The sequence below is a fragment of the Falco rusticolus genome, chromosome 4, assembly GCF_015220075.1.
Source record: "Falco rusticolus isolate bFalRus1 chromosome 4, bFalRus1.pri, whole genome shotgun sequence".
Taxonomy (NCBI): Eukaryota; Metazoa; Chordata; class Aves; order Falconiformes; family Falconidae; genus Falco; species Falco rusticolus.
The window spans coordinates 12,538,283-12,563,945 of NC_051190.1; the positions used below are offsets into that span (position 1 = coordinate 12,538,283).

Below are 25,663 nucleotides of genomic sequence, written 5' to 3' on the forward strand. Positions count from 1 at the left end.
ACAATTATTATTTACATCACTATTCAGATAAGATGGGCATTTTCTGTTTGACACCTCTAGGTATAAACCGTTCCTCAGATCTCATCAATTCATCTCCTAGACAGCAGTGGTTGTCAATGATAACAGCAAAATTTTCCCTTTAGGTGTTAGCTCCTCTTAGCTCACTGGATGAATGGATTTTAGTACTATTAAAGTGGAAATGTACTCATTAGCACTGGTAGTGGTTTTCTCAAGACAAGCAGTAACTGCGAGGAAGAATTAAGGCTTTCAGTTCTAAGTCACTTTTATATCCCACAGTCAACAACAACTATAAAGTCTTACGGTACTGCCATCCAGACATCACAATATTATATAAATTAATGTACTTAATTTTGGTTGTCCACTTACAGTGCACATGAACATTGCTCTCCATTTTGAGTTGTTGTTTAAACTATACAAGAGCTTCTTGATCTTTATTACACCCATGGAACTACAACTCTTGGCCAAGGAATTTTCTCAAGCGCCATAGTTTAAAACCTGATGAAATTAACCAGGAGAAACATTTCAGTTAGGAATGAGCCTAAAACCTAGGAGTTAAAAAATACTGCATTTTCCCACAAAGGCAGCAATCAACAAGCGATGACAAGAAAGCACAATTATTAAATTATAGCATCTCATTAATGTCACGTCAGTTTTAGCTCTAGGACATGATGCACATCCCCAGCTCCCACTGAAGATGCTTGAGTTGAAAGAACTCAGAACATCTCAGGGGAGCTGAGCGCACAGCAGACTCAAACTCTCTGAAGGATACTAACTGTCATTTATGGCAGGAGAATTTTGTTTTGTAATTATACAGTATTTTAGCTGTTTTCGAACAAAAAGCAAAGACAAAAAGAGGAGAGAAAAGCCTCCTTCCTGTCTGAAAATTTTCTATTGGGTTTTCTTATTAAAATATATACATAAAAGGAGAATAAGGGTCAAGTCAGAAAACTCTACCCCAAAACCTAGCTAAATAACCCTGCCTTACATAAGCATTTCCATGCCAAAGGGAAATAAATCTTTCCTTATTCTTTTTTGTATGACCCACATTCTCCAAATCCCTGTAAGGTCTGATCCTGCACACACATGGGCACAGGAAAAACCTCATCTACATTTGGACTCCCACCGGACCTGCTTCCCTCTGTGACATCAAGCAGAAGTTAGTGGTGGTGTGCTGCTGTGAAAGCTGAAGAAAAAAAGAATGAAGCTGCAGGGGGAACTCACTCCCTGAATTAAAATTCTTTCTAGGGCTGGGCACTTTCACCTCCGATCGCTATATGCCGGAGCCTCTCTGTGTCCCTGGGAGTTTGGTGTTGGAGTTACTTGAGCAAATCCAACTTCAGGGCCATGCCTGGTGTTGGCTGGGGCAGGCAGGGTGTCAGTGGTGCCAGAGCAGACACCTCGGCTTCCCTGGGAAGTCCCAAGTCCCCTCACTGCCTGCCTTGTCCCAGCTCATGTGTGACTGGGACATACATGTCATATATGATGCCTGGGACATGTCTATAATTATGTAAAGAAACCCGGTGTTTCTGCCCCTGTGAGCCATACCTAAGACCCCCAAAGCCCCCCTCCCGCTCTCCCCACGCCCTGGGGCTGCCTGGGGGGTGCCTGGGGGGGCTGCGCGCCGTGCCCCGCCGCAGGGCAGGTGCCATGTGCCGGGCGCCTGGCAGAGGGTGCTGCAAGGACAGCAGGCCGGCCGGCCGGGCTGCGCACCCCGCACCCGCACCCGCACCCGCAGACACGCACCCGCACGCACGGGCTCCTGGAGGAGAAGATGCGGCTGGAAAACAACGCCTGCATCGGAGCGCAACGAGGACCGAGCCCGGCCGACCAGGAGGTGCGGAACCGACACATCCTCCTCCTCCACCCTAAAAAAAAAAAAAAAAAAAAAAAAAAAAAAAGCACATATAAAGAACAGGAAGAAGATCACATGTTATAATAATCCCCTTTGCAGCCAGACAGGACCGGAGAGGAGAGCTGCCCCGTTAGGACTAAGAGATGTGCTAGAGGCTCGAAGGGAGGCAGAGGCAAAACTTGAAGATAACTACCCAGCCCTCGGGAGGGAAGGAAGCCCCCAGCCCCAGTCCTCGCTCCAGCAGGCGGGAGGAGGGATCCTCCACCCCACCCCACCCCCCTTTTCCCTGGGGATCGCGCCCCCCGCCCAGGAGCCTCCCCTGCCCCGGGCTGCGCTCCCCCCCCAGCCGCAGCCCCCGGTGGCGGGCGGCAGCCGCGGGCCGGCAGCAGGCGGCGGGGATCTCCCGGGCACCGCACCGAGCTGGCGGCGGGTTTGTTTTTCACTCTCATCCCCCGGCGCTCGCTGTGTGAAGCAAATCCCTCGGAGGTGGGGGAGAAGTGGCTTCCGTGACAGCGGAGGGAGGAGGGAAATCAAATAAAATAAAACAAACTAAAATAAAAAGAGAGAAGAGCCAAGAAAGCACTTGCTTCTCATCATCTCTCAGGGAGGAAAGCCAACTTTCTTCTTATGACCCTCTGCTGCAGGGAGCGAAGGGAGAGAAGGTACCGGGGCAGCCCTCCTAACAAAGCAGGGTGCCCGCAGCCCGCACCCCACCGCTACCCCGGGTAGCAGCAGGCTGCGGGAGGTGCGAGGGGGGGTAGGGAAGGTTGCCAGGGGGAAGCTAGGCACAGCCAAAACCAAGCTCCACCAAAAGCAAGGAGCAGAAACGAAAGTTTCGAAATAGCATCCAAACAACCCCAAAGGACCGGACTGAACAGAGCTCTCCGCGTCGCATCAGCCCCCGATGGTGCATTCGAGGGGCTGCGTCAGGGATGTGAACGTCCCCGGCCCGCTGCATGGAGAGGGGTAAAGACACAGAAAATCCTTGTTATTTATTTATTTATTGGAAGCAATGTACGGGTGACACCCAGAAGGCATCTCAGCCCTGAAAAAAAAAAAAAAACCAACCCACCTCTGGACCCAAAAGAGAACAAGAAGAATGAGACAGCAGCCTTGACCCCTACACTGAGAGGAAGGTGAGCAGAAAGGAAGAAAGAAAGAAAATACAGAAAAGCCATGCAAGCACCAAACCTGTAGAATTACTGCAGCTCTTTTTTGCTTCACCGAGGACAGCTATTTTACTGACAGCCATGCAGCATAAAGGCATCATGCTGATTGTGTTCCTGGACTGTTTTATTTCTGGCCATGGGGAAGCAGGTAAGCAAAATAAATCAATATTGCCATTCTGAAACAATTTATCCTAAGGGTAGCAAGGGGAAATGGGATAGAAATCGGATCTGTTTGTTAAAAAAAATTATGTCAACAGCTTTATTTTAGATTGGATTTTTACAAGGAATCTGGGTTAGTCAATATATACAAATGCTTCTTATTCTCTGCAATACACAGCTTTATAGCTCAGTCCCCTCCCAAAGACTTATCATAGGATGTACAGTTTCATACATCCTTAAAAGAAAAAAGTGTATTATTTTTGCAAACGAAAGAAAAGTAAGAGAGAAAGAGGCAGATGGATTGAGATATGCTGGATATTTGTTCTGAGGATGAAACACTGCCTTCCTAGGCAGGACAAGAGTGAGACAACAACATCCTTGGACAGCAGCACTGTAGGAATCTGGATTATTCTCTGTTAACTTAATTTTTGCATCATTAGAAGTCAGAGACACTGTTTAGGAATTACCATTTATCCAAGACGGTCAATTCATTCCGCGTATTCCCTGACTTAATAGTTAAAATGCAGTGGATGAGATTAAATTAGCATTAGAGAAAAAATGGATTAGGACAGAAAGAGAAGTTGATTAGTTGTGTGTGCATATGTGGGCGTAGAAATAAGCATATATAGGAATGATACAACTGTAATGGTATTTACATAGGGTCCTAAAATCACCTGGATTATGATGGAGACAAATTCCTTAAGGGTGAGGAAGCAAAGTATTAGATTTTTTTTTTTCTTTCTGCTGTAGTTTAACACAACCTTAAGTTTAACAGGGATGAATTACAAAGATCAGGTAAAAAAATAAAAATAATTATTGATAAAACAACAATACATCCTTGCTGACTTTTCCTTTGAGATACTGGCTTGGGATCTCTCTTTCTGTACAGGAAAGCCTACCAGTGGTTTAAATTTCACCTGTGTGCTCCGAGTATTAGGACAGGACCAATGCTCTTCATGCACTGATTTGAAAGTGAAGTGTTCAGCTCCCCTGCAACCTCCAGTAAAGTCAAAGGCAAATCAAATGGCTTCAGCTCAGATTACTCCCTATCTAGAACCTTTTTGATAACAGACATCAGATTTCCATAACTGGAAGAGATATTTTCTTAAAAACTGAAAACGGCTCATAAATTTACAATCCCCTCACTGACTCATTTGGGGAAAAGAATGTCTATCACAACATGACAGGGAATGAGTGGAGGGAGGACTTATGTCTTTAGTCCTCTTAATGCCTTATCTTGGGCATTCACTAGTTTCCCAGGCTAGGACTCTCCCTATAGGATACATATGTTGACACACAGCACATAAAGATTGCAGATATCTCATGTAAAGTTGCTGATACTCTTGAAGAAAGCAGCTTGTTATAAACTAGCCTAAATTTGCTCTGCATTGAATTCACAAAGTGAAAGTGAATCTTCAAAGAAATGCAGCCCACAGTTGACTGCTTGGAAAGTGAATTTGAGGTGAGGGAGTGTGTTCCGTATGAAGCTAAACACACTCAGAATAATGGTGTAAGACACAGTGAACAACAGCAAAATAATTGGATATTGAAGGTAGTGATGCTAAGGATTCAATTCAATGTCACTTTAAAGAAATGCACATGGCTTGGTCAAAAGGTTGCACAAACCATCAGCCCATGAGAGCACAAGGGTTCCCTGTTCATTCTGGTTTCTTTTTCTTTTTTCCCTCTTTTTTTTAGACGCAATATAAAAATCTCGAATTAACCTTGAAATTTTACAGGTCCTCTTACAGGCAGGGTCAGTACTGCTCAGACCAGGGTTAGTTGGGACAGTGCTCAGCCCATCTGTGTAGGACGATTTGGAAGTCTCAGACTTTTCCTGAGCAGAGTGGTGTATAGGGAAGCGTGTTTTTGGCGCACTTTATTAGCCTTTATGGTAAATCCCTTTTTCAGCCCTACAGTTGATCCCTCCTGGTCAGAAGCGAAAGAAAGCGATGGGTCAGTTGTGTGGGGAGTGCAGTACTTGCCTTCTGCCACCGCTGGACAGAGAAGGGCTGTCAAGATGGGCTCCTTAGACCTTTAAGTATCATGCCGAGGGGGAAGGACCACAGTGGGTAGGCTGGAGGGGCCGCCTAGGTTTTACAGTGTGGGACGTGACCCTTGGGCGATCCTTCCCGCAGCCTCACGCGGGCGGGAGGGCGTTATTCCCCCAACAAACTGCAGCGCTCTGAACCCCCTTGCCCAGGACCGGCAGCGCCGCGGGCTCCCGCTGCGGCGGCCGCGGGCCGGGCGCGCTCCCGGGGGCAGCCGGCCAAAAGGGGGCGGCCGGGGGGCGGCAGCGGCCGGTCCCCCCAGCCCGCCCCCCGGTCTCCTCCGGGCCGGGGTCGTTCCGCCCGTCTGCGGAGGAAGGTGCCTGTGGCGGAGCCCGCGGTTGCTCCAGGAGGGATGCGCGCAGGCGGCTGGCCGCAGCGGAGAGCCCGCACCCGGGGTCTGCCTCTTCGGTCCCCAGTGGAGCCAGCCTGGTGTCCTGGCACTCAGAGCTTCACCTCCAGTGGCTCATTAATTCCAGGAATCAAAGCTATTTTATTATCGAAATACATCAGGCCACCCATAAATGGGTGAAGACTTGGCCCAACTCATCGCACGCTGGCCCCAAACAACCCAAAGGGTTCTATAGCACTCCCGTTGTCACCAGCATCAAGGGGTAAAGTTCCAGGTCTGATTAACAAAAACTTAAGCAACTAATGTCCCCAGGGTGGTTAGCTTTAGAAGAACATTGAAAAGTTTTTGGTTGTTAAGAAAAAAGTTAAACAGGTATAGAACAAGTGAAATCCAGGTTGGGCACGCACGCTGAGACTGCTCCACTGAAAACATAGCAGAAGATGTCCAAAGGTTTTAGAGTTTACGTGTTGCTCTGAACTGTGAATTTCGCTCTCCTGTTTCACTGTAGGAGACTACAACACACAAAATCATAGATTTGCATATGGAAAAGAAATAAAAATTCCAATTCAAATCACTCAGAAAATATTAGGCATCTTTCCAGTCACATCAGCAGGCTTTGATGGAGTTGCCATATTACCTTTCTCATGTTATCTATCCAGTGGAGTGTGAAAAATAACGCTAAAAAAATGAACGTGTTTTTAGTTAATGCCCACAATGTGCTGTTGCATTACAAGGCTCTGAAGTAAGAGATCTCTGTTTGAAATGGCGTCCAGGTATATCAGTAGTATGACCTCCCTCGAACTGTATGATTCCCTAATCATCAGATAACGCCATTGTTATAACACGTGCTGGGCATGTGCCATTGACCTGCCACTTTGTGGCACAGCTCTGAGGGACCAGAAAACAAACAAATAAACTAATCATACCTTTTATGGAGCCAATTCATCCTCCACGGAGCAAAAGCTAATCAACTTCATAATAACAGGCAGTGCCCATGCGCAATCAAACTGTTTAGTTCTTTATGAATTATTCAGTGAGTCCTCCTGGCAGTTGGGGTAAGTTGTTTGTTCGCCTGGCTGCTGTTTCTCTTCTGCAGCAGTCCCCTCTCGCTGTCCAGATCCAACATTTCATGTTGATTCCACAGAATCAGTGAGTGATGGGCAGGCTGCACTATCCTCGTGGCCAAGCAATGTTCTGCCAATTGATTTCTTTAAATGAAAAGCTTTTAATCGACTGCAGATTTTGTTTTCCAATCTCTCTCCTCTCAAACTCTGTTCTGCTAATCTGCATTTTGTTCTTCTCTCATTTTCTTAATGACACAGCAGTCCAGACAGGAACTGTTTATTGATGTTGCTGCATTAGCAGGCAGAGCAGATAAACCTTCTTGTGACTGTTGTTCAGGAGAACAACCATGGTTTTCTTCCTTTTGCAGGTTCAGATAAAAACAGCTTAAAAACTCAATATCAGACTAATAGCCCATTTATGGAAAAGATAAAAAGCAGCCATTTCCTTTAAAAAATGTTTCCTTTTTTACTTTCTCACATTCTCGTCTGCAAAGCTTCCCCTATATAACTCCTTAAATTTAGAACTCCAGCATCCCACTTCCTGTATGAAAGCTTCAGTGGTGTGATCCATCAATAAAGATGGACTTTCTTTTACTTATGTGGTATATTTATCCATTATACAACAGCATTTGTAACATGGACCCATTCTTAATCAAAACTAAGTAACCTGACTCTCAGTCAGAGCTAATGCTTGTTCAAAGCCCAGTTGTAAGAGCAGTCCCACTTAAATTCACTGGAGGTAAAGATGACACCTTTCTGCAGCACTGAGCAAAATCAGTTAATATCCAATCTACTTTAAACACAGAAATTGCTTTGTTTTCCTTATTTTCAGTAACTTTTACCGAACAGCTTAGACATGAACATAAATGCAAAGACGTTCTTGAGGCATGCAGTTGTATGTAGCTCATTATATTTTTCCTGACCTGCAAGGATAGGTTTAACTTTATTTCGAGAATTCTGCATGATCCAGTGAAATTCACCCTCCAGAGCAGACAAAAATTTGGAATTTCAGATGCTGTGCAAAAAGGAGGAAGGTCTAAACAACTTCTGTGAAAACCCAAAGACTCACAGAAATTGCAAGGAACCTCCCAGATAAAATCTCTGGAGCTCCTAGTGTTCCCCTGTAACCACACTAGGCTCAGATGGAGTAAGATGGTCATGATCAGAAAGAAATTACATTGAAATGGTCATCAGGCAGTGAGGATGGTGTGAGGGCTTAGTGGAGGATCTCCAGAAGTGCTAAGAATACCTGCTCAGTTGAAGCGGGGGAGCAAAGAACAGAACTGATAGAGCCAAACATCCCTATCTTCTCTCCTTTCCTCTTCAGCTGACTTCTGCAAGTCCTCCTCTCTCATGAAGATTCACCTCTGTGCTGGCACAGGGTGTGGAGGTGGGACTGAGGGGGGGCAGCTTTCGTTCCTTTGATCCACGGACTCTTAGGTTCATTTGTAAGTCAGGCACTGCTGCCTTCTAAACTCTGCCAGTCTCCTAGGACTTCATTGGGATACTAAAAAAAATCCCAGCCAGCCTATTCCAGCCACTGGTAGGAGGCAACTTCCATCAGCAGGAAACCTACTGTGTCTCCAGACACCCCCTCTTTTGTTGAGGCGGCCGCCGCTTGTAAGGCAAACACACATTAAGTCCAAGTTCTTTTGAAGGTGGCTTCCACCTGTTCATAAGAGTAGTCAAGAGCATTTCTGGACAATCTGCTTCCTTGTTGTCTGAACTTGAAGACTACCTTACACTGTAAGTAAGCTAAAATGGCACATGCCTTTGGTCAATGGGACTCAGTGGACATACAGCAACTTCATTTTGTGTCCTAATCCTAGGAAGCAAAATGCATGAGGTGTTTTCCAAAACAATGTCCATCTCTGACCTTTCTCTTCTGGCCTGTGCAGAAATGTCCCTAAGGAACTAAGGGCAGAAGCAACTCAGAGGCAAAACCATGCACACAGGACACATTTTTTCATCTGAAGGATTCCTTTTGGAAAGAAGGACATTAGATTCATCTGACTACATTTATGATTTGAGTATTTTTATAAGGCTGAACTAGAGAGTCTTTCATTTGGCTTAACTTCATTTTAAAACCATTTTTTCCTGAGGAAAGGCTGAATATAATAAACCAAGTAGGGATTTTAAAATTTGACCTAGAATGTTGAACTAATAGCTGGCCTTTGAACTGCTCTTAGATTACCCAGGGTTTATGGTCATCCTATGTTTCATTGGAAGGGTCATTTCCTGTAGGACTGAGATCCAGTCATCTGACTTGTGACCTCTTGGATTAGATTTATGACCTTCCAAGGTCAGTCTTTAACTCCTTCTAGACTGTTAAGTTGCAAAGAGGACATTGTAAGTCATTGGAAAAGCAGTTTTCTCCAGTATGGTAATACGGTTTTGGAACGACCTTTAATTCCAGTATCATAGGACACTACTGATTTCCAAACAATATTAAGACTTTGTAGTTATCCCTACCTTTTCTTAATTTAGAAATAGGTAGATACATACATTGAAGATAGCAAAAATTTGCCAGTATTGGCAAACTTGGCAGACAAAGTAATAGTCATCTACCTCCATGTCAAAGGTATTTAAACAAAAGTGAGACTTGATTTTCAGCTCTGCTAAGTACTGACAACTCCAGCTGATCTCAACAGAAGTAGAAGCTCAACACCCCTCAAAATTACACCAGTAATGCATAAGTATAGAGCAACATGCTTTCTGCACGTGTTTGTATGTGTAATTAGTGTCTGTACTTTGTTGGGCAGGAATCATCTCTTTTGTTAATGTTTCTACAGTGTGTAGTACAGTTTGACTTTTCTTTCTGGCAAGAATGAAAATAAATGCATTGAATAGATTCAGTCCTCAGATACAGAGTTTACTAGAGTGAAAGTTAAGAAAACACAAGATTTCTGTGGTTAAACATAAAATTCTATAGATTGATGCAACTGCATTTTCAAGAGAAAGTTAAGCGCCATAAGCTTGAATTTTGTAAAGACCTCAGTTTCTGAGTTAAGCACCAACACCAAGGACTAGATTTATTGAGAAATTCCCTTGTAGCTTTGTGTGAAAAGATGAAGTAGCTCTCCTTAGAAGGAGTCTTCTTTGATGTCAGTCCCCACATTAGTACTCCAAATATCTGCATGGTCACCTGTGTTACAGCCTGAGAACTATCTGTGAAATCCTACTTGTTGTGTTTCTTTTGCCTGTCTTTCAGATCCCATGAGGCTACGAGCCTTCCGCTGTAATGGCCGTTCTTGCAACCCTCCAGTGGGAAACCTTGCAACAGGGAGGACACCAGTCACTCTCACCACGTGTGGTCAGAACAGTACAGAACTGTACTGCTTCTACCCAGACCACAATCTCCTCCATCAAGTCTCCCATGGCTGTGGGCAGCCTCGCTGCACCAAATGCAATGCCAACCAGCCTGATAACTCCCATCTCCCTGCTGACATGACAGACGATTTCTTTGCAAACCCCACTTCGTGGTGGCAGTCTGCCCAAGGGGTACACAGGGAAGAAATCAGACTGGACTTCGAAACAGAATTCTACCTGACCCATGTCATCGCTGTGTTCAAGTCACCTCGCCCAGCCGCAATGGTGTTGGAAAGGTCCCAGGACTATGGGCAGACTTGGAGGCCCTACAAGTATTTCTCTGTCAACTGTACAGCGACTTTTGGGCTCCAGGATGATCTCATTGAGGAAGGCTCCATGTGCACTTCCAGGTATTCAGATGCAGTGCCCTGCACCAGAGGAGAGGTAAGCAATAACTGAGGTTTGGACTAAGTTTAATGTCAAACACCTGAAGACTGGCTGAAAATCAGCGAGTATACGCTCAGAGAGATACTGTGCATATAAATTATGAAAGGTAGCCCAACCCCAAAGGCTTTGTGTTAAGAAAATAATGGGGAAGAAGAAGAGAAATTATATATCAATGAAAATTAACGAAAAATCTTTAACAACTTTCTTTTATGACAGCTGCACAGGATAGGATTGACATTGCCTAATCTTACATTGCAGGTGCCAATAACCGAACTAGAATTCCAACAAAATAGATGTAGGGAAATACACATTTGTAAAGTCTGGTTTTCCTGCTTTAGGATGACATGAACTGCATGGTCTTTCTTTTTCTTCTCCATATAAAAAGTCTTAGATGATTGGATGACTTTTAAATACATCCTTCCCCTAAGTTTAATGTGACTTTTCTTGCTGGAGGTGACTGCTCTTATCATATCAAGCCATAGGCTTCGGAAACGAAACCGTTTAGATGCAGGAAGTGGAAGGGAGCAACCAGGTTTCACTATTCAACAGTGGGTATACCCTTCTTTGGTATAAATATTTGGTATAAATATTTGATTGTGCTATTAAACATATGTGGAAGGCTTTCTTCTAAAATATATGTGCAATTGCTCTGATAAATTCCTCTGACAAGAACATTAATGACTACTTAGTAATCAGATACGTAGTTTAGTCATAACCCTTTTCATTCATCAATCTTGAAACAGTCTAGATGGGAAAGACAGTAAATATCATTGGTATCATTTTATAGAGGAGACATAAAGGCACAAAGGAAGATTATAAGACCTTCCTATAGTCACAACAGAAGCTGGAGTGCCTTCACTTCCTTCTCTCTTCCTTAGAGAAGTCACAATCCTTTTGGTTTCCTTGTCTGGAAGTGATCATGCAGGTTTGGCAGTAAAACTTTGCTGCAAATTAAGCTCAGGTGTGACGTGAATGGTCCAGATAGGCTTCAAAAAACACAGTGCTTTCAGCAGAGTACTTCAAAATGCACTTGAAAAGAAAGAAATTAATGTACTATACCTGAGACACGGAAACAGCAGTAAGGAGAGACTGAGTTCATCTTTGTGCAACAGACTAGGAAAAACCTCTGCATATTACAAATCTGGAGCAGATCATCTGACTACTCAACTGTCTTGTTCTTGGAGTAGTAATTCTGCTGCTCAGTTAGCATGATATGTTTAAGCCAAATGTCTTCTGTAGAGAGATTACAGTTTGCTATATCAATACAGAATCCAAGCAACTAGTATAATTTTCCACTCTTGTGTGCCTTCCAATCAAAAATCTGGAAGTACTTTGCAAGATCCTTTAATGATCTTCAGCACACATATAATGGTCCTGTGGCCATTTCACAGAAGGGGAAAGGGCAGCAGAGAAAGGTGAAGTGTTTTGTGGTAAAACAGGACAATATTCTGGTTGAGTAAGGAACAGAATACAGGATCTGAGGCAAATGCCTTGGCCTTAAATGCAAAACAACTCTTCCTTCTCTAGTACAGTATCCCATATTGCCCTGCACTGTGTTGGCTTTTGTGCTTACTTAACCTTGGGGAATATCATGAAGACCATGTGTTGCTGCTACAACAAATCTGAGAAGTGGATGGCAGAAAATCAAATAATAAAACATTCATCCAACACAAGCCTTTGTGATTACAACTGTCAAAATCATTCTGTCAACTTGGGCAGCAACTACACAGAAATGAGTTTGTGTATGCTTCATCAATCTACACTGTGGTAGTAGATGCTAGAAAACAATATTAATAGCAAGAACAGTCATACATTTACAGGCCATACCTTTGCAGATCCCAAATAGTTCCATGGACTGTTACATGAATTGAATAAATACAGAGGTCACTTCCTCCACAGGATGGAGAGCTGAAGCTTTAAAGCAGCACACAGGAATCTCAGGGCAACGTAACAGTGAACAAGGCAAATACTGTTTCACAGCACATCCAGTCCAAAAGGATTCTGAAGTTCTGGACAGACTTTACGGAGACCTCTTAATCAATCCATAAAATGCCACTGTGACAAGGGTGCAAAAGCATCAGGCTTTTCAGGTCAGCAATATGACACAGCAGATTCTTTTGTGGCTGAAAATAAAGGAAGGCAGAGTGTAATTATTTAAAGTGATACCTGATCAGATTTGCCTGACACTGCTACTGTTGCTACAAGTCTCACAGGAGCTTTGCCCATGCATCTCAGAACTGCAGTTTTATACCTAGTGTCACAAATGTCACCAGGGCATCCCCTGAAAAACACTGACTCCCAACTGACTTGGAAGGAAGCTGACTGAATCCCCACCACTACTTTGTGCAGTATTCTCTGCTTCTTGTTCACCTCCACTCTGACCTATCCAATTACTGCTTCTGGCTAAGCTGAGAAGCTCACATCACAAGCTGACAACATTTCTGAAATGATCAAAAACGTTCCAACTTAAATGCTAATTAACGCTCTGAGATAAATGCCAGTTTTCTCTGCTGAAAGGGTTGAAGTCATTTCTACTGCATGACACTCAGGTTTTTCTTGGGTGTTGTCCCATTTATTTGGAGAAAAGACACAAATTCCTTTTTAACAGGGCACAAAAGGAATCAAAAAAAGAGATGGCTTTCTAAGAACACTTGGGTTTAAAACCCATGTGGGACACATCATAAAACAAGATTTCAGGTCAACTGGCTTCCAGAACTGAATAATGTAGGCACGATAGGACAAGGTAATAGAGCTGCAATAACTTAAATGCACCTGCATGTAACTTTACATACAACTGAGATGTATTTCCCTGAGTCAGCACACTCTGGTGGTCCTCCAAGACCACTGAAAGAGGCTTTTCCTGGAAGCAGGACAGGAAACTTGGCAGAAGAGAAACTTTTAGGAGACTAAAATGTAAGCAGAATACATTTGGGTGAGTGATGTGACAACATCACAACAGAATATAAAGTATCAGTAAGTCAGGATGTATCCCCTGTCTCTTGTAGATTATCCCTTATCTTTTACCTCTGACAGGTTCACACATCTCCATTCCATTTCAGATAAGGTACAGCTGAGACAGAAGGTGTCATGCACTCGGGAACAAGTCCTCTAGAAATGCAAGGAGATGGCTACCTAATGTCTCTTCTGCAGTTTTCTTTTACTCCAGCATTTACTAAATCCCTTACTCCTGTTCAGATCCAGAGTACTTCTGCAGCTAGAATCTATCTAGCTGAGATCCTAGGTCCCTCATCTTAACTATTCTGGCAATAAACTTGCTCTATTGATGATTTCTGGTCTAGGAGGCAGAGCAATTTATTCACTGCCAATTGCCTACACATCATTTGCTTCATGTGAAGTACCACAAAGTCAACACCTACTTTTATGCTTATGAACACTTGTCAGTGAAAATGCTCCACTAGCACGTCTTAAGTCCTGACCAGCCTACCAAGTACCCCGTGTTTCGCCTGTTGACTTCTATCACTATAAGAGATGATATATTAAACGGGAAACAAATGCTTCTAATCTTTATCCTATTCTTAAGGGAGAATGTTCTTAACTATTCTTAAGGGAGAATAATTACTGCTATGCTCATCAGCTTCAGTATGCCAACCTTCAACATAACATCATGAACTAAAACCAATCCCACCTTTTTAAGGTCTGTTCATCTACTGTAAGTGCATCTACAGGCAATGCTTGCATGGAGTCTTATGCATCAACTGAGACCTTTTTTACCTACTTGTCCATCCATCTGTTTTTCTAATTTAAAAACACTGTGCTGTATAGTCATGGGGCCTAAAATGAGCCTTCAGGTCAGCTAATGTAAATCAAAACTCTGGCCCAAACAAATGGAGAAATTACCACAACTTTGCATCACACATTAGTGTGACTTAGAGTTCAAACATCATATGGGGAAAACAGGAGCTGAAATGTTTCAACCTGTATCCTGACAGCATGTGCACTCAAGGATCTGAGAGATTAAGAGCACATTTTTAATAAACTGGAATATCAGGAAATGGAAACAAATGTTTTCCTCCATCGAAGATGATGTTTTCATGAAAGGAAGACATTAGCATGCAAAGTGGGTAGAACACTGACCTGCTTATAACCACCAGACCCAAAAGGAGACCATTCCCCTATTGGGTCTAGCTAGTGGAAGGGAGTTTCGAATCAAAGGCTGGTTCATTTATGTGAGTGTCTGTGTGACAGATGACACCAATGAAGTGTGATATAATAAACCCATTACTGGAATTCACTGGGGGCTGGAAGAATTGTGTATGCCTGAATTAAGTAACTGGTTTCTATGGCAACATGTTAAGTGTGCCTTGCACAGAAGACCTGTTCATTCTCCGTTTTGTATCCTGTGGTGACCTCTTTAGGGACAGAAGTCCCCAGCAGTGCCTTTTGTCAAAGACGAGTGGACTCGCTTTGTAGCTAAAGACTTTTAATCACTCTTCTAACACACTCTGAATGCCAGATCAAGACATGTTGTGATGGGATGCAGTTCTGTCTGCTTCAAAAGCCACCAGGTTGTTCAGACAGAAGCCACAGTCAACCCTACAGAAGTCCTTTTTCTCTGCACTGACACTGAAGACCTCTGCTGCCTTTCTCCATCTACAAGGACTCCCTGAGCAACAGCTATGGCAGAGGGGGACCACTTACACACAGACACCAAACCAGGCAAAGGACAGGGCTCTGTGTGGAATGTATATGATTGTGTACCAAGCATCTACATTTTTTTCTGTCTTTTCTCAGGCTTTTCTTTTACTGTATTCACGCCAAACCTTTTGATGAACAAAGAAGGATCCCCCCACACACACATACCTCATTAAGTGGCAACATCAATAATTCAAGAGGTCACCACTGAGGTTTCAGTGGCTTCTTAAAGGTCTGATCTCATATGGCAGTGGGGTCACTGAAAAGAAACATGCTTAGCACATCACAAATTTGAATTCCTAGTAGCTAAGATGCAAAGGCAGGGTCTTGCAGTGCAGTGAATTGTCCAACAGTCACCAGGACTGGCCTCTCAAAGTTCCATGATGCTCAGGTTATTCTGACTTCCAGCCGGAAAGGATTCCAGGAGGGATTAGTCACTAGTGAAGGTAAGTGCCTGAATGTTATGACTAGGGCTGTCTGTTCAGCATTTCATTTAACTTGAACTGTAGAGAAGATAGAATGCAGAGGCAAGTTGAGAGGAAGCAGTTAACACCAGCAGTGTAAACAAGCAGATAGCACTGCCAGGCCCGGCTTCCCTGGAGAAAGAATGAAGGGGCTCAAGGATTTGTCTCTGAAGAGAATTTGAACTGATGAGACCAGTCCAGCATTCTCATCCCTGGCAAGTGAACTTCAGGAGAGCACCAAGTGTCCTACTCTGACCTGGCTTGTAATGAGCTATTTCACAGACATTTTGAACTTCATAAACTGTCCAGAAAGACACAGTAGGGGTTTTTTTGAGCATTGCTTCTCCATTTCCTGAACACACAAGGCAGCAGGTATCAAATGATTTTTTTTTTCTTACCTTGTTCTACAAAACCTTAGTGTAATTGCAGCCATTAATTTTTTCCAAGTCTCAACTGTGAAAAAATATAAATCTTACAGATTCTTTGTAATTGTCAAACTCCAGGCAAAAGAACACCTAACTGTTTGCTCTACAGCTGTCCACATATCACTGTCATGGTGAGACTATACACTTAGCCAAGTCAGTTCATGTGTAAGATTTCAGCCAAGAGATGTACAAGAGATACAGAGATATAAGTGGCTCTCATAAGAAATGGATGCTCTCCCATGAGAATATGGCTTGGTTGACATTGGTTTACACTGACGGTGATGGGTTGTTTTAACTTTCCCTGACAATTCAGCAGAGTGAAATGAGTCTCCTCATTCTCAATCCAGTTCCCAGTTGGGCTGTCTGCATCACAGAACTGCTCGTGCTGCCCTTTGCCATTTCAGAGCAGGTATCATTCCTCATAATGAAAAAGGACACTGCACTTTCTGGGAGCTTGGAAATGTTCTCACATCCCCATGTAAGGTGGTGCTATGTAGAATGGAAGGAATTTTGTGCATTCCCTGTATACAGACAGCAAGCTGAAGGTTTTTGTGCCCAATAGTCTAGATTTTGTACTCCGACTACATTACCTGGCTTGATAGAAGATACTGCTTCTCCCTACAAACCTTGCCTTTCCATACAAATATAGATTTACATCTGCAAATAACCTGAACCTACAGAATACATTTTGTTTGAGGAAGAGAAAAAGTCTGCACGGCTCTTCAGATTTGTCTGCCTCTAACTTCAATTGTGCGGTCTTTGTCCATCGTCATATTGGCAGCAATGCCTAAATATTAATATTGATGTCACACTGACTGGATTACTGGAATAACCTCAAAGCAAATGCAAACTGGGGGGATATTGACCCTTTCTGTTTCAGAAAACACAGAATGAATTCAAGTTGCTACTGCCTTGGCGGTAGCTGAGTTTACCCAGATCAGAGAAATTAAAAAAATCAAATGCAAATTATTTCTTTAACAAATTATTACATTCTATACTGGCTTCTAAGTTGTATTCTCTGGAAAGACAGAGAAGCAGTGGATCATGACTGAAAAACACTATTCCATGAATCGTCCGAATGGGCTTTCTAATAGCTAAGAGAATAGCTAGACTTTCTTTGTGCTCCAAAGAGTATTTCAAAACAGGAAAAAGACTACTTCTTAGTAGTAACTACTGTACCACAAGATGGAAGAATTAATTTTAGCCAAGGGGCTCCATCAAATAAATCAGAAGATATTTTCCACTGGGTAGGAAAAATTCTGAGACTATTGTTTACTATTCCTTTAAGAACAAAATCAACTCACATGAAAATCTCTTAATGAAGAGGATTTAGCACTGATGAGAGTTTTTATTGCAGCTTCCTTCTGATGGGCCTAGTGTAAGCACATAGACATGTCTGACCTCATTAACCTGACTGTGTGCAACATGATCAACATAGCTTAAAGATGATTTGTAATATCAAATTCTTGTTCTGCACAAGGATCTTCTTTTGTAGGAGGCCATGCATTGGCACTGCCCTCTGTTTATGACTCATATTCCTTGACCTTAGGCTATGAGCTTGCAAGGGGAAACCTTTGTTGTGTCCACATCTTTTCTGACTAATACTGGCTGGAAGATCAGGTTAAGAAAACAGAATTATCTGCATCAAGAATGGTGAAGCAAAACATATGGCAAGAAATCAAAAATTTGAGACACTGTCTCCGGAATGAAGATGATCTCTTGACTGGTGATAAAATATCACCCTTGTGAAGCTGTGCCAACTTGTGTACAGCTCAACCAATCCTCTAACAGTGACTACCATTTTTAGCTTTGCATACTTACAGCATTCTCCAAACGTCCTTGCTCTTAGAAAGGTCAGGAGAGGACAGGGTAGTGGCCATCTTTTTGAGGCGCAGCTGATTGACTTTTGAAAATGAGAATGACAAATATGCGCTTGATAGCAGATATGCAGATAAGCATGAATGTCCTACTCAGCATTCAGCTCCAGTGTCAGCTCCTGATTATAAGGGAAACTCAGGATCTAGGATGTATTTCCACAAAGGGTTGAGACTATAAAGGTGGTGAATACCCTCAACTTCCACCCAGTTCAATGGAAGCTGAAAGATTTCTAGGGTGTCCTTTAGCAGATTTAACCACCATCAGATTTCCTTCTGCAGCTTTGTGTATGCTACTTTTATGAAAGCTGCACACTGATGTTTAGAGAAATGACTGGGACATTTCAGAGCAGTCTGTTACAGCAAAAAAATGAACAGAGCTTCCACAGAGCTTGATACTAGATAGATTTAATTACATGAGAAATAGTTTTACAGTGGCCATTATGGGAAGGCCTTTTCAGGGCTTGCATCTTAATTAAAAGAAAACACTTTTTCCTTACACTCTCTTCATATCTTTTACATGAATATAAAGGAAAACTGCAAATTTGTGTCGTATCTTTGAGAAATGAAGAAATAATCATATTTCTGCCTTTCTGCAAAAGGCAGAAGTCAAACATCTATCTGTATAGAAGGAATCTGCTTCATAGGCTTCAGAAACACACTGCTTGTGAAGTAAAAAAAAAAGGAACAAATAACAGTGAAAAGATGGAGTGTCTCTTCCTACAGCTCATGACTCTAGGAGTTCACCAGTACTTAGATCCATTTCTAATCTAATCTTTAAAACATTTATGCAGAAATGGTTGAGACAGCCAAACTCCTATCTTTTATCTATTTTTATTGAAATTGCATGTATTGAAGATCCATCTCTAGGGATTCTCAGAGAATTTCACAGATATACATTTATTAATCTTCCTCCCATTCCATGAAGTATTTGAATAACTGCATCCTATTTTTACAAAAAGCAGGCAGGACATACAACAGACTTCTCCTATTCCTAATGAATTCACTGGCAAACCAGAACAGCATAAGGCTTAAGTTACTTGCTGAATGTCATACTGAACAATTGCGCTGGGGCTTTGGACAAATAGTCACATTCCCAACTTTGTATTTTGGTGACAGTGACATCTCTTCCTTTTTTACAGCAATAAAATTCTTCCCTGTAGCATATAAAATTATCAACCTATATGTGCAACCACCAATCTGTCTCCTAATTTAGCATTCATTTTTTTCTTAGGGAACCACAAACCGAAACACATTCATTTAAAATATAATCTTATATTTTTAGTACAGAAAAAAGTTTAGTGGTTTTGTTTGTGGGGTTTTTTTTAGGTAAACTATGCATTTCTGGGGAAAAAAATTAGAGCATGTAAGGTGAGATACCATATCTGTTTTAAGAATTCATCCCACTCTACAATTATTTGCATCAATACACATAGTAGACTAATAAGTATAACTTATGGTTTGTAACATATTGCTATTGACAGTAGGGCAATACATATGCTCTGGAAAATCTAATGACTGACACTTTAATGTGAGAAGAAACATCCAATCAAATATTAAAAATGAGCCAAGAGATGGTGATTACATTATACTCTCCCTTGTGCTCAAATGTTTTAACCACCAATATTTCAAGGAGAAAATGTCCTCCAGAAGGGAAGAGAGAGGGAAATTCCATCTTTCAGTTTTATGCATATATGAAATAATGTTGCTAATACTTATGCAATTACAAAATAAAACAGTGCTACCTGTGTGCAAAATGCAGCTCACCTAAACCTGCTTATATTGGCACAACATATCTGTTTTGACTCTGCTGATACAAAATGTCTTTGTTTAAAGTAAGTCCTCAATATCTTTGATTTTTACAAAGTTAAGCAAGGCTAATTCCTTAGTGGTTGTTGAATCCGAGAAGAACATATAAATTCCACTCCCAAAAGACTTCACTAGTGTTATGTCACCCAAATAATATCTTTAACACTTAACAAGTCTTGCCTTGGGAGGGATAAGGACAAACAAATCCAGTCTCACCACTGAGCTTATTCCAGACAGAAATGTGTCATGAATTAATCATACAAGCAAACTCTTGTACCTCAACTGGAATGGAATACTGTTTTTTTTTAAAAGGATGCCACAGTCCCTAATGGACATCCAAGCTATTAACATCTCTACTCACAAATAATGTTCAGAGTTCTAAGGGGATATGAAAAATGCCAAAGCAAGCTCCCTCGAGAGATTCAAGGCCAGAAATGAAAATATTTGCAAAACAATAAACCCACAGGGAATCCAACCTTTTTCCAAGCTGTCAAGCAAAGAAGCAAAAAACAATACAGCTTCGTGAAAGCAAATGGACCTATGCTGAGAGAAGAGCACCCAACAGCTGTTCTTTTGCCTAAAGAACTTAGTTCTATCTGGATGCCAATTAAGACATGGGGAGGATGGATAATTGACTGGAGATCCCAATACATGAATCCATCTCTTTAAACTTATCATGCTGTATAGAAAATAGGTTTCTAGTAGCACAATGCAATACACAAGATTTCCTTCACAGTTAACATAGCACAATGCAAGACTATTGCCATCAAGCAGAAGTATAATGCCAGAGACACAGAGCGAAACAAAACACTTTGGCCACTATCTAGTAATTTCTTTCAGAGAGGCCCAGTAAAAAGTCTTGTTCTTCACCTCATTCACCCTTCCTCCCTGTCTCCTGTGAGGAGATCCATAGCTGTTCACAACTGGGATCTCTGGGGCACAGACACATTAAGCCTCTTGCTCAGCCTTGTATAAGGAGGTTAATATCAAACACTTAATAAAATTAAATACACTGATTGGTAGCTGATCTTTAGAACAATCAGAACAAATGACTTGTTAACAGTTCAAGTTACAGGCATTTTTGAATGCCCTGCTAAGCATTTTGTTAAGCACCAGCAAGTTCTTTGTTTAAAGGAGTAACTTCAAGAAGAAAGTACCACCAGAAGATGAATAAGCTGACTGGAAGTTTACCACAAGAAGTGAACTCAGAAAAACTTAAGCACTAGCTGGGAGAAAGGTAATCCCGGCAGGGGGAGATGGCACCCACTGACTCATTGACCACCTACTCAAGAAATGCACATACACACACACACACAAGACCAAAAGAGAAATACAAACTGAGCACATGGACTAATTAAGATAAGAAGTGAGAGAATTGCTTAACAAATAGAAAACTAAGTACTAAATGATGAAAAAAATATGTAACTGGCAACCAATGAAGGCTGATATCTTTGCTGAACTGTATAACTCGTGTAAAGTTTTGACAACTGGGGGGCTAGGCATTTGTGGGTTACCACCTAGCTCCCTACTTCGCACAAACTAGAATAAAAGAATAGAAATACCTCGACTGGGTGTGTGAATTCACACTGCACACCAGGCAATGAGCCCACATACGGGACAAGGACACTGGCAGATCTTGCAGAAGCTAATGACATATTGATTACTTTCCTACAGATGTCTTGTCCTGTAGCAAAGTACCTCTTGCATTTATGTTCTTCAGCCAGTGATCTGTTAGGTATCCACAGGAGAGCTATCCTGAAATGAGATACCATTTTTACTAAGCATATATATTAGAGAAGCCATAGACAAGAAAGCTAAGTGTGAGAATAGAGTTTATAAAAACCAGTGACTGAACAGACCACTTTACCCTTGGTTCCTCTGTTTTATGCCAATTTAGAACAGTTTCACAAGGACTTTAAACCATTAATATCCCAGTAGTTATTTCTGAACCCTGCTTTGAGATCTCTGAGCTTAGCAGGCTTGGCAAAACAATTGCATCTAGTTCACTGCCTTTGCCTTAGATTAATTGACTCTGTGGGAGGAAGATGTGTGTGTCTGTACACAACCAGGTGCCCACGACTCTAAGAAACCACTGCACCTTGTGTGGTCCACAGGGGACTGGGACAAAGGAGAGAGAGTTCATAAAACTGGTTTTCACTAGAAAGATCAGACCATCCTGGATTAGGGGAACTGGGCAGAGGAGATTTGGTCTTTGTCCTGTGAATCCATCAGTAAGGGGAATGCTGGGCACCTGGACAAAACAGAATGGGCCATTTGCTTATGGTTCCATTGACTGGGGGAATGTAGACATTGGGGTGGAAAGGCCTGGGCTACTTTGTCATGGTTTCGTTGGTCAGGGGAATGTAGGCACCTGCATTGCACAGCCTGGGCAATCTGCCCATAGCTCTATCAAACAAGGAAATACGGGCACCTCTGATCTCACCAAACAGGGCTGTTTGCAGCTACTGTAAGTAGCTGACAGTATAAAAGAAGGGAATTAAAAGAAAAAAGAACAGAGCTAACCAAACAGAAAATGCTGTGGACAGGTGGGAAACGTACCACTTCCTTTCCTGTGGCACTGCCAGATGTAGCTCTGTACAAAGCCTGGCAGCTGATTCTGTTACTTTAATGGGGTTTTTCTCCCCATGTGCCATGAACATGCAACAGAATTATCTCCCAGGCATGTAGCACAACCTCTTTTCTGGCTTCTGCAAGCAACAAGGAGCAAAAGTATTTTACGTGCTTCAAGTATATTGATTGGTCAGTTCAGCAGAAAGAAAGAAAATGAAAACCAAAGTGCGAGAGAAGGAGGGAATCCCTATAGAAACAACACTTTCACTCTGCTAATGGAGTTAGTCAGACGCTGTCACCACTTGTAAAGCATGGCCAAAGAACCCTGAAGGTAAGCCCCTCTGCTGTGATGCAAAACTCAGCCAGAGGAGAAAACAACTCTCAAATTAGAGTTAGCATATCCATAGAGGACACCTAAGCCTGGAATGAATGCAACCAGCTCTCTAGTTCACTGGCACGGAATGTGGTGCAGCCCTCCATTATCAACCTCTCCCCAAGAGCAACAGAAACAAACACACTCTGAGAGATACAGAAGGGTAGAGCAGTCCACATGCCGAAATACATGTCCCTTTAGTCACTGTTAAACACTAAATTAGAGCTGTGATACTCAAAACCAAACTGTTGCTGCTCTGAAGAACTATCAAACAGCATAAAAGCTGTGACAAAAGAGTAACAACCTGCTGACTGCCAATAGGCATTAAGGCACCTTCTGTCCTGCAAGCCCGTTGCAGTGTAGATACTTCTCTCTTCCTAATGAATACACCAGCCGGCTTTGTTTGAAGACAGGGTTGTCTCGATGCTTACTCATCCTAAGCCAAGCCATGTTTTCTAACATATAGCTCAAGTGACCAAGCCAAAAGCCTGACCACAGTTTCCACTTCCTTCACAGATCCCCTTAGTGCCTTAGTGTACCTGACTCTAAAACTCCTGCTAAAGCCACGTTCCTAAAATGCTTTGAGAAATTTGGATGGCATTAATACTGCATTTATGTCAATAAACCTTGGATTTCTCTGAGTGACACTGTTGTCCCTTGGGTTAGAAACACAACCAGTGCTTGACAAGTTACCACACATTGGCTAAACTGCAAGAAGTGACTGGGGTCAGTAATCCCAGGGAGAGGTGTTTAAACTCAAGCATTTCCTATCTCACATCTGAGAGGGGATGAAAGCAGGTACATAGACACTTGCTGTGCTTGGCCAGCTGGGGGTAATTCAGCTGTAATGTTCTGGCATCAGTCACAGCCCCACAACTGCTTATGCAGGGTCATCTGAATAGGAAATACTACTTTTTCATGAACATTTCCTTGGGATGTTTGATCTGTATGCAGAGTCCTATACCTATTCTTGGATGTGAATCTTCCGTCTTTCAGGTGATTTATCGTGCCTTAAGCCCGGCTAACAAGATTGAAGACCCCTATAGTCCTGAGGCTCAAGATCTCCTGAAACTCACCAACCTCCGCCTCCTTTTGTTAAAAAGACAGGAATGTCCATGCCATGGCTCGGGATTGGTAGAGAAACCCCAGAGATTTGCCCACTATGCTATTTATGATCTGATCATCCGGGGAAGCTGCTTTTGCAACGGGCACGCAGAGGAATGTGAGCCTGCCAACAGGACGGGAGTCACGGAGAATGTGGTGAGTTCTAGACATTCACTAACTTGCTGAACTTGTTACCTACTTGTGCTTTCTCAGCCTAACTGTACATTTTGTGGATGATCCTGTCCAAGGCTCCCTAAACCTACCTAAACCTACCTACCTTCCCCATTGGTGAAACCTAAACCATTCAGTCACTCTGGGAAAAGATTGTCTTTAACCCTTGCTGCAGTTCCGTATTAATTGCATTGCAAGAGATGGGTCCTTCTAAAAACTCTGGACCTCAAAATACTTACAAATTTAGAAGGGGCTTTGTAATTGGAACAGGTATCCAATCACAACTATATAGTGAATGAAATTTCCTACCTACCTATGTGCTTGCTCAGAACTGAACTAATCTTTTTGATGCAAAGACTACCCTAACCAGAATTTCAGCATCAGATCTTGAATCTCAGATTTTCTGAGTTTGTGAGACGTAACTGGTTCTGTCATACTTATGGTTTCAGCCTTTACTTTTAGGTTTTCAGTCTTCTGTGTTTTTATTACTTTCACTATACAGACAGCAGCGTTCAGGACATGAAAATAATTTCCACTCCCCCTTCTTTTACCCATTCATCTTAAAAAAAGTTAGATTTTCTTAAAAAAAGCCAGACCTTGTAGGAAAATTATTCTGTAGTGCTATGAATAGCTTCTCCCTGTTCAGTCTTATAACTGCATTTGACCCTGGATGTGCAGAAGGTGTGAGCGGAGTTGTGTTTGTACGCGTAGTCAGAAGTTGCGATTCAGGGCGAATGACTGCTGTCTCCTTTTTGATTTAGCTGCAAGTATTATATAAAAGAACTGTAATAACAGTCACAGGGAGATGAAGCTAACCAAATATCCAGGTACATCTAAACACATGTATCACAGACAGAATTCAAGCCACTTGAAACTAGTCAATGGCTCCAATGGTCCTGGAAGGCTTTCTGTCTCTTAATGGGTTTTGAAAACCAACCCCAAAACCCTTAGAACTTGAGTCCCTGGTGCACTCTGACATAACAGACTCAAGAAATACATCCTCAGCTAATTTCTGTCCCTTTAGATATATGGTACACTTGACATTTTGGTTTATTTTCTTATGGAATGTGTATACATTGTCTTCCTTTCAACTTTTCCAGGTTCAGAGGTAGGTATTATAAGATAATTAGGACTATATGAGTTTCACAACATTTGCAAAATCATTTCTGAATCAGTTCCATCTGTGGTCTAAATCTAAGATTCAGCTACAGTATTCAAACACCAGGTGATATTATCAGATTCAGCTAACTATAAATATAAACTCACTTAATACATAACTATGTGGAGAAAAGCTGTTTGAAGAGTGCATCCTCCCTTCTGCATTCCGTTAAATATATACATAGTGAAACCAAATAGATGAATAACATGCTAAATGAATACAGCTGGTAGAAGAATAAACACTCTGCCCATCAGAAAAGGAAAAGAGAATATTGTGTATATTACTGCCATAACCATGTAACTATGACTGGTTATTTTTTTCCCCCACTAGTCACAAGGGAATAGAATCTTTTTGTGCCATCGATGACTTCATGGGGCAGAAGGTGAAACAGTTTTGATGCAATGCACTTCATGAGTGACTCTTGTCCCAGGAGACAAGAGGGTGGATGCATAACCTCATTTGCACAGGCACTAGCAAGTCTTTGCTTAAGCAGGGACTCAAATGCAGCAGTGAGAAAAGCCTTCCAGAGCTTTAACCACCTCTAGAATCCTAGATAAGGGCTGGAAAAGACCATAAGTGAGCTGGTCTGAGTCCTCACATAAAGGTATGATCAAGCACACCTAAGCCATCCATGCTTGT

At 42.2% G+C, this 25,663-nt stretch overlaps 1 protein-coding gene across 1 annotated transcript in view; it reads left to right on the forward strand.

Moving 5' to 3' along the window:
- Positions 1 to 1,751: 1,751 nt before the first annotated feature.
- LOC119147315 (netrin-4-like) overlaps positions 1,752 to 25,663 on the forward strand; it is a 56,968-nt gene continuing 33,056 nt past the window's right edge. Inside the window, 3 exon segments of the mRNA XM_037386097.1 lie at positions 1,752 to 3,190; positions 9,877 to 10,418; positions 23,587 to 23,850. Coding sequence (XP_037241994.1) covers positions 3,124 to 3,190; positions 9,877 to 10,418; positions 23,587 to 23,850 — 873 coding nt within the window. The 5' untranslated portion in view covers positions 1,752 to 3,123.